General features: G+C 51.8%; 1 protein-coding gene across 1 annotated transcript in view; it reads left to right on the top strand.

The window, feature by feature from the left end:
* PPP6R3 (protein phosphatase 6 regulatory subunit 3) overlaps positions 1-9,079 on the top strand; it is a 71,948-nt gene that overhangs the window by 29,691 nt on the left and 33,178 nt on the right. Inside the window, exons 11-12 of the mRNA XM_007944672.1 lie at positions 1,194-1,309; positions 3,361-3,446. Of these exons, the coding sequence (XP_007942863.1) occupies positions 1,194-1,309; positions 3,361-3,446 (202 nt within the window). The remainder of the gene's footprint in view (positions 1-1,193; positions 1,310-3,360; positions 3,447-9,079) is intronic.

The raw sequence follows: 9,079 nt of genomic DNA, 5'->3' as shown, positions 1-9,079 counted from the left end.
CTGTTTTAAAGAAAGTTTATTGCTTTTGTTGTTGTTGTTGTTGTTATTTTGCCGTCGAGTCGGCCCTGACTCATAGCGACCCCTCCTTGGGTTTCCGAGACAGTATCACTACGGAAGTAGATTGCCCCATCTTCCTTCCGAGGAGTGGCTGGTGGGTTTGAACCGCCAGCCTTATGCTACCAGGGCTCCTTAGTTGCAGGGGACATCAAGCTCAATTGGCATAACATACATAACATACATTGTTCCACCTCCTACTTCGATGAGTAGCGACTGGGATTTTAAAAGCTTGCAAGCAACCATCTAGATGAAATGATGGGTCTCTCCTCGTCCAGAGCAAAGAAGAATGAAGAAAATCAAAGATTCATGGAAACAATTAGTCCTCGTGACCATACACCATGCGATCCTCAGCCTATACGATTATGAGACCAGAAGAACTAGATGGTGCCCATTACCACTGTCAACCACTTGGAGGGGGATCTGTGGAGGAGATCCTGGATAGAGAGGGAGAACAATGTGGAACAAAACTCAAAATCATTTGGGAAAAATAAAGGGGGGGGGAACAGGTTTGCTGGTCTGATAGAGCCTGGTGGAACCACTGAAACTATGGCCCCTAGCTGCCCTTCAGGTCTGGAATTGAACCCACATCTGTGGCTTCCAGGCAAACAAAAGACAGGCATATGAGTTGAACATATACCTGACGCAGCTATACTCCTTGGAGAGAATAATCATGGGAGAAAGAAGGGCTGTGAATGCACAGGGAGACAGTTCAGCGGCCAGGAGTGCATGGAGGGATGGACACAGGGAAGAGGTAACTATCGGGAGGAAGTGGGAGGGGAGCTGTTGCATTGGGGTAAATTGTAGTTAGTGTCATGAGACAATGTGTGAGCTGCTGTATGGAAAGTAAATTGGCTCTGTAAACTTTCACCCAACTCACAATTAAAAAAAAGTAAGTTATGCTCTGTAGGTTAGGGCTACAATGTGTTCTTTCTCTCCCAACAATTTCTGTGTGTTGAATTCAGTGATAACATGTGATCTCTGTTCCTGGTGCTGGGAATATTCTGACACCCTCCATTCCTTCCTTTCCAGTCTTCTCTGCCCATGGTCTCAGAATGGTTCTGTAAATACCCAGTAGTTACCAAAGCCCTCAGCACTGTCAGATTTGGCATCTGAACACGTGTTCTTTACCCCATCAGGGCGGAGGGAGGCCAGCGGCACGGGTACATGGGCCACCTGACGAGGATCGCCAACTGCATCGTGCACAGCGCGGACAAGGGCCCCAACAGCGCTGCGGTGCAGCAGCTCATCAAAGGTGAGCCTCGGCGGCTGTGCTGGAGCAGGCTCGGGGTCAGTGGGAGTGCCCCGCGGCCTTGCACGTGGCTGTCGGTGGGATTTGTGTACGTTATGCGATTATCTGCGACCTGGGAGGGGGTCTCGAGGGTTTGTTTCACCTGCACGATTCTTCACGGCGTCTCCACTCTTGTTTCCTAGTCCTTTAGTGAACGGTGGTGGCCGGGCAAGGCCAGCACACCGGTCGCCTGTCTATTCTCAGGATTCCTCACTAAATCCTTCTGAGGATTTGAGCTTGAGGTACCAGTTAGGCTGGCCGTTGAGCCAGGGAGCTGTGAGTATTCTTGCTTTTTGTTTTCCTCTGACACCCCTGGCTCTAAAGGTCAGCTCCCTCTCTTGCACATAGTTGGCATTTACCAGCACTTCTTCCCCATCTCTGTCACTAAAGAAGGGGCGTGGCTCTTGAAGGCCCTTTCTGTGCCAGCCTGAGGACACTTCCATGGCACTGTGGGCGCTCTCCCCTGGCACTCAGGCCACACGTCCATCTGCTGCGAAACAACAGCGTTAGAGCTCATATCCTCTGGATCTCAGTGGTGTGACTTCACTGGGAGTGGGGCTCGGTCACCTCCCTGGGGTCCAGTTACTGTGCTCAGCATCATTTTATAGTGAATCCTTCTGTTTATCTTTCAAGAATGCCTGTGTGTGGAAGGGGCCCTTCCTTACCTACTGATTGTGTGCTAAAGGCATCTGGCCTCACAGTGCTGGGCCACTGGGAGCTGGCCTCGCTTGCGTTTTGCTTCTCGAAAGATGTGTATGCTAGCCCATTAGTTTCTGTTCATGTCTTTCCCAAGAGAGACCCAAGAGAGATGGCCACAGATTGGGACTGAGTTTTAAAATCAGCCTTTCTTTCATAAAATTTGCTCAGTGTGCGTGTGTGCACACGTGCGTGTGCGCACGTGTGTGTGCATGTGTGAGTGTGTGCACGTGTGCACACATGCGTGTAAGTGGCTGTGAGTGGGTGCATGTGTGTGGGCGTGTGTGCATGTGTGTGCACATACTCACACACACTCTTAAAGCATCATTGTGAGATGACGAGATTTTTCTAGTAAACCTGAAAAAGAACTCACGTCCAGTTGACTCTGACTCCTGGCGACCCCCACTTGGTTTGCAAGGCTGTAAATCTTTATAAAGCAGATTACTTTATCGTTCTTCCACAGAGAGGTTGATGGGTTTAAACCAGCGACTTTTTCGTTAGCAGCCAAATGGCATAACCATTACACCAGCACCGTCACCTTCTCAGAGAAACACTTGTGTGTTCTCTTTAGGATGTCTCTCAAAGATAGAGGCTCGCTGTTGCACGTGTGTCCATGTGCCGGCCTGCAGTGCCGGTGTTCAGGAGACCGTGTCCTAAGCTGTTTGGGAACCAAACTGGGTACCGTGGAACATTGACTGGGCAGGTGCCAGTCTTTGTTTGCAGAGAGTGTGTGGGAGCTGTGCACAGCGTTTCCTCCTCTTACCACAGATAATGACAGGTCCCCTGCTCAAGGCCTGTCACCTTGGAAGCACTGTCTGGAAACACTCCCACTTTCCAGGTGAAATATCTCCTAGAAACATCTTGAGATGCTTGTGAAGTCCCTAGGGATGCTTGTGGCTCTTGACACCCACCCCAGACAGTTTGGGGGTTCTGGCTCCTGAGTAAGGAGCTCTGGTAACAAGTGAATAAGACACTTGACTGCTAACCAGAAGGTCAGCGGTTCAAACCCACCAACTGCTCTGTGGAAGGAAGATGGGGTGATTTAATTCTGTAAAGATTTACAGCCTCGGAAACCCAATGGGGGTCACAATGAGTCAGAAGCAACTTGATGGCAGTGAGGGTCTTTTTGGCTCTGGAGTTGGTGGGACTTGGGCTGGGCTCTCCACCTCAGTCCTTGCAGAAGCACGGGGCTGGCATCTAGCCGCTTGGCTGGGTCAGCAGGATCTCAGCAGGGCAGCTGCGCTGTGTGACCTGTGGGCTCGGCTGTTCTCTGTCTAGGTCACTGTGCTGATGATGCTCTTGTGTTTTTCTCTCTGAAGATCTTCCGGATGAAGTCAGGGAGCGGTGGGAGACGTTCTGCACCAGCTCCTTAGGAGAAACGAACAAGAGGAACACGGTGGATCTAGTAGGTTTACAAGGTTACCTTTACATTTGTCCAGTGCTCTTAGCCTTTCCCGCATTCAGAAAGATGTGACAGGTCTCCCATTGGCCCAGTAACTGTGGACCAAGGATCAGTTCATGTCTCTGCCAGGAGGAGAGGTCAGTATTCCCAGCATTCTTCTCATTTGTCTCATCAGCGCCTGATTACATGCCTGGGACAGTAGGGTCTGAGAAGCTGCTGACGGCGCCTCCCGCAGCATGCGGAGCTCCCCACCTCTGGGGCCTGGGCCTCCCCCGGGGCCTACACTCACTGGCTTGGCTGTGTTGCCTGAGCGCAGGTGCCCTGTGAGCATTTGTCACGGCCCTGGTGGTGGTCACCCGCATTTCAGGTCACTCTTACGGGGAAGCGTTTTGTAGACTGTTTTGAAATCCCAACTTTAAAATCTTTAACAAATTAGTACTTTTAACCAGGGAATAATGGCATTGATAATTATTTTTAAAATTATATTGGACTTTGGAATGGATTTGTTGTTTGTTTTTAACACATCAGGTTGTAAGGTAAGTATTGTCGGTCTTGCCTTTGGAGCTGGGGACAAGCGTCTGCTTTTGTAAGCACATGCCACCTGCTGGTTGAGGCAGCCTTGACGTAGGCTGAGGTAGTACCAGGCTGCGGGGGAGTGCCAGTGTCTGGCCTTTGACTGACCTGAGATCCAGGGACTACAGGTCTTGAATGTGGGACAGACAGTACCATGTCCACTGTAGGCACCCTCGTCTGTTGACAACACGGCTTAGAAACTGGGGACTCATGAAGGCCCAGGATGCTACAGGCCAGCTGCGAGGCCCTGCTGTGTGTCAGTCTCTGAAGGGCCTGTCTCCCCTGTAGCCTGCCTGACAAACACAGACCCCTGACAAAGTGGTGGGATAGTGGCTTTTTAAGATGGTTGTAGTGATGGCCCTGGGGAGTCCAGGAGTCGGAAGAATCACAAATTAAGAGATGACTGTTTGAAAAAGGAGCAGTGTGGGACCAGTTAGTGCAGGTGGCTTCTGTGTCTCAGTGTGCTACAGCCCAACAAGGAGGCCAGCAGTCATTACCACGGTGCTGTGAACACAGCCTGAGCCAGGTCAGAGACCCGGACATCACCACGGTCCTGTGAACACAGCATGAATCGAGTCAGAGACCCAGGACGTCACCATGGTCCTGTGAATACAACATAGGCCAGGTCAGAGACCCTGGATGTCACCTTGGTCCTGTGAGCGCACCGTGAGCTGGGTCAGGGACTTGGGACATCACCACGGTCCTGTGAACACAGCATGAATCGAGTCAGAGACCCAGATGTCACCATGGTCCTGTGAATACAACATAGGCCAGATCAGAGACCTTGGGTGTCACCTTGGTTCTGTGAACTCACTGTGAGCTGCGTCAGAGACCTGGGATGTCACGACTGTTGTGTGAACACAGCCTGAGCCAGGTCAGAGACCCAGGATGTCACCACGGTCCTGTGAACGCACCGTGGGATGTGAACACGTCATGAGCCTCTCTTGCATGTCGTCTCTGTAGTCATACATCTTCCCGACAGAGGAGGTTAGCTTTGTGAAATTTGTAGGATGTTCCGTATTTTGAAGGATGTGTGTTCGTTCACCCTCCACCACAGGAGACTTTCCCTGCAACCTCCCGGCCCCTCGGTCTCCTGCTCAGCATGTTGTCAGGCAATACCCCAGCTGGGTTGGCTGCTGTGTTCCAGGTTGTGAATATTACAAACATGGCTTTGTCAGTGAGCTCAGTGAGAGCCCCTCTGCGTGCTAGGTATCAAGTCTGGGGACAAGCCTTTGTCCTTGCTCTTCTCAGACAGCACATGTGGGGACAGGCAGTTAAGCAATTAATTGCATATTTCCTGCCCCTGCCACCCAGACAGACGCAGTAGACGTCCTGGTGAGACTTAGACTGGCTCAGGCACTGCCCGGGAGTTGGTTCCCACAGAGCCACAGGGCTGGGGCAGCTGGGGCCGCACCGTGTGCTGAGTCAGCACGATGGCCTATCGCCCTGCTTACTGTCCAGTTGAGGGTGTGTTTCTTCACGCCAAACCCTGGCCTGTCTCTCCCCATCATGTGGCATGGCGTCAGCTTCAAGTGCCCCTGACCTCTCGGGTACAACATTTCATGAACTGAGGGAGTTGGTTAAGGACTTGAACCCTTTGACCCCATTGGGCCAGCATATGTCCAGTGCATCCACACACCGCCTGTGTTGTCTTCAGTCACGTTGGGAATTGATAGTGAATGAAATGTGGTGTGTTGTAATTGTGCCCAAAAACCTGGGTGTTTTGACTAGACCCCCAAACTCTGAAAATTGGCAAGAGTTTCAGAAGTGGGGGAGGTGTTGTGTGCTGGGCCTGGGGGGGTCTCTGCCTCCTGCCACTGGGAGAGACGATGGAAGAGGGGTCTCGCTTCCCTTTTGTCTCCTTCCAGCAGGAAGACAGGCTACCAGGTGCTGCTGCTGCTTTCCCATCACTGAGGAGCACGTTAACAAGGGCGTGGAGGGGCTACAGGTGGAGACCCCACAGGCCTGGGAGCGCCTGAGCGTGTGGTCTGCTCCTGGGCTGTGCGGACGCTGCTCCACGCGCAGTGATGGGGCAGGGTCTGCACCTCCCACCCTTCACTAGCACGGGCCTCAGAGGTTCACACTCAGGTCCTGCTTACAGCGCTCCTTCACAGCCTAATTAGCCAAAGAGAAGGAAACCGCCATTGTTGTTTTATAACAATAGTTAAACCAAAATGTGATTAGGTAGAAGATGCTGTCTCCAAACCCTTTTTAATTTGGGTAACGGGAGGGGCAGTAGACAGGTGGTCGGTGACCAGCACACGCACACACGAAGCCTTTGTTCCCTGCAGCTCAGGAGTGCCCTAGAGTTCATCTAGCAAGGCATGCATGTTCTTAGGTAACAGCACTTCTTAAAAAGTTGGAACTCTATTTCATTACCAAGTATTTGCGTGACTCCCACGTGCCAGGCGCTGAGAGTAGAGGACTGAACACGATGGGCAAACGTCCTCTTCATTGGACCTTCTGTCCAGTGAGGGAGGATAGGGACGAGTGAGCAAATGAGCGTGTGCACAGCTGTGCGCACACCTGTGTAGGCACACTCACTCACGGCAGATGCTAAGTGCCGAGGAGCAGAAGCAGAGGAGAGAGGTGAGGAGTGTTTGGCTCAGAGTGGAGCTTCGACTGAAGTGGTCTGAGACTTCAGTGAGACGGTAACATCTGTGGCGAGGCTGGAAGGGAGAGGCCCTGAGGTGGGGTTGTTCTTACCATGCTGTCCAGTAGGAGCAGAAGAGAACCAGTGAGGGACGGACCCTGGGCCATGAGATCAGTGAGGCAGCACGGGGCCACATCTTGTGCACTTTCATAGTCCACAGTGAGGACTTGGGCTTTGCTCTTAGTGAAATGGGAAGGCGTTGCGTTTTTAACTGATAAATGATGTCATCGGATACACCAGGGCTGCCGGTTGAGAATAGAATATGGGGGCAGGCGTTAGAAGCTGTGAGATGGGTTAGTTGCCTGCTGTGGCGTCAATCTAGATGAGAGGTAATGGTGGGGTGGAAGTGACAGTCAACTGGTTGAGAAGTGTTGGGAATTTTGCTTCTGTTTGGAAGGCAGAGTGGATGGATTTGGGTGGGATGGAAATAACAGGATGACGAGGGTGTTTCCTGGAGTGGCAGGGCCTCAGAGGGAACGGCTTTGGGATGCGGATGGGGACTTAGGTTTGGATGTGTGCTGAGTGATGCCCTGCCGATTCGGATTGGGAAGTTTCCGATGGATGCTAGCTCTCTTTATTCATGATAATTTCAGACTGGGATGTCCTTCGTTAACGTAATTGTGGGGGCGTGTGGGGGTGTTACACAGTGGAACCTGTGAGAGCTGGAAAGAGATGGGACTGCCTTATTTTTCTGGGTGTTACAAAGTTTGTTGCTTTTGACAGGATGCAGTGTTTACTGCTTTTCTATAGCTCCTTTTAGTGGGGAATATTTGTATTTTCTTTCTCTGACAGGTTCCAGCTTTCACAAGGTTTACTGTAATAACTTGCTAATGAAACAGTAGTTTTTCTTCGGAGAAAAAAGATAAACTATTTCCAGCATTCCTTTGAGGATACGGTTTAAGTAAAAAATGTGAAGGGGTCACACTGTCTGGTCCGTAGAAGCTGCTCAACAAAAGTTGGTTTCCTTCTGTGACTAATGAGCTGCTAAGATCTCACTTTGTAGGAAAAGAAGATGTAAGAGTGAGGACGTGGTTCCCTGGTGACCCTGGGTATCGGGATGTGGTTAGAGCAGCGTGCTCCTTGTCTTCCCTTTCTCACTCTCCCAGCTTACTCTTGGAATTCCCTTGTCTGTGAGCCCCACTGTGGGCTGGACCTGGGCGCGTGCAAGGCGACCGTGACGCTGCTGCCAGCCGAGTCGCCCAGAGCTCTTCTGCATCTGCTGCAGAAGAAGCGTGTGGCCTGCTCTTTGTTGCCACTGCTCCGGAGCAGGCCACACGCCGTGAGCAGGCGGTGTTCTGTGGCGCTGCTGCGGCGGGCCGGGCTCTGCTAGGGCATCCTCCACCCGCACGTCTTTCTCCAGGAATGTGCTAAAGGCACCGTTGACTCAGCCCGGTTCCCTCACTGATCACATCCGACCTCTGATCTCACAAGGCCTGGTGCAGAAATAGAGCATGGGTGCCTGCTTTAGGAAGGGTAGTGAGGGACTCAGTTGGAAACGTGGGTTCATTAGAGTTTCATTTCACTCAGACCCAGAGGTGGTCAGAACGCTACCAGGACCTGGAAAGGGTAAAGGGATGGGATTTAGATTCATCTCCAGGCAGTGATGTAGTCAGAATTCCTTAACTCCATACACAATTTTTTGGATTCTGCTTTGGGCTTCGTAGGCCAGTGTTAGAATAGCTTCACAGAGCAGAGCTGGCCAGTTTCTAATCTAGGCCGGTAAGACAGCATCATGAGTTGTCGGGTAACAGCTACTGTCTGCTCAAAGCGTTTTACGAAGCAGGCAGTATAAATAATCTAGAAAAAACGGGGAGGTTACCACCAGAAAGATGGTGTGAATTACCCAGAGCATGGGGAGGGTACCCCCAGAAAGAGTGTGAATTACCTAGAGCTCGGGGAGGGTACCCCCAGAAAGAGAGTGAATTACCCAGAGCACAGGGAGGCTACCCCCAGAAAGAGTGTGGATTACCTAGAGCACGGGGAGGGTACCCCCAGAAAGAGAGTGAATTACCCAGAGCACGGGGAGGCTACCCCCAGAAAGAGTGTGGATTACCTAGAGCACGGGGAGGGTACCCCCAGAAAGAGTGTGAATTACCTAGAGCACGGGGAAGGTACCCCCAGAAAGAGTGTGAATTACCTAGAGCACGGGGAGGGTACCCCCAGAAAGAGTGAATTACCCAGAGCACGGGGAGGCTACCCCCAGAAAGAGCGTGAATTACTCAGAGCACAGGGAGGCTACCCCCAGAAAGAGTGTGGATTACCCAGAGCACAGGGAGGGTACCCCCAGAAAGAGTGTGGATTACCCAGAGCGCGGGGAGGGTACCCCCAGAAAGAGTGTGGATTACCCAGAGCACGGGGAGGGTACCCCCAGAAAGAGTGAATTACCCAGAGCACGGGGAGGCTACCCCCA

This window comes from Orycteropus afer, unplaced genomic scaffold (assembly GCF_000298275.1).
Source record: "Orycteropus afer afer isolate SDZICR_OR568_19922 unplaced genomic scaffold, OryAfe1.0 scaffold00130, whole genome shotgun sequence".
NCBI classification, from domain to species: domain Eukaryota; kingdom Metazoa; phylum Chordata; class Mammalia; order Tubulidentata; family Orycteropodidae; genus Orycteropus; species Orycteropus afer.
The sequence above is the reverse complement of the archived record's forward strand: the minus strand, read 5'-3'. Positions and strand labels throughout refer to the sequence as shown.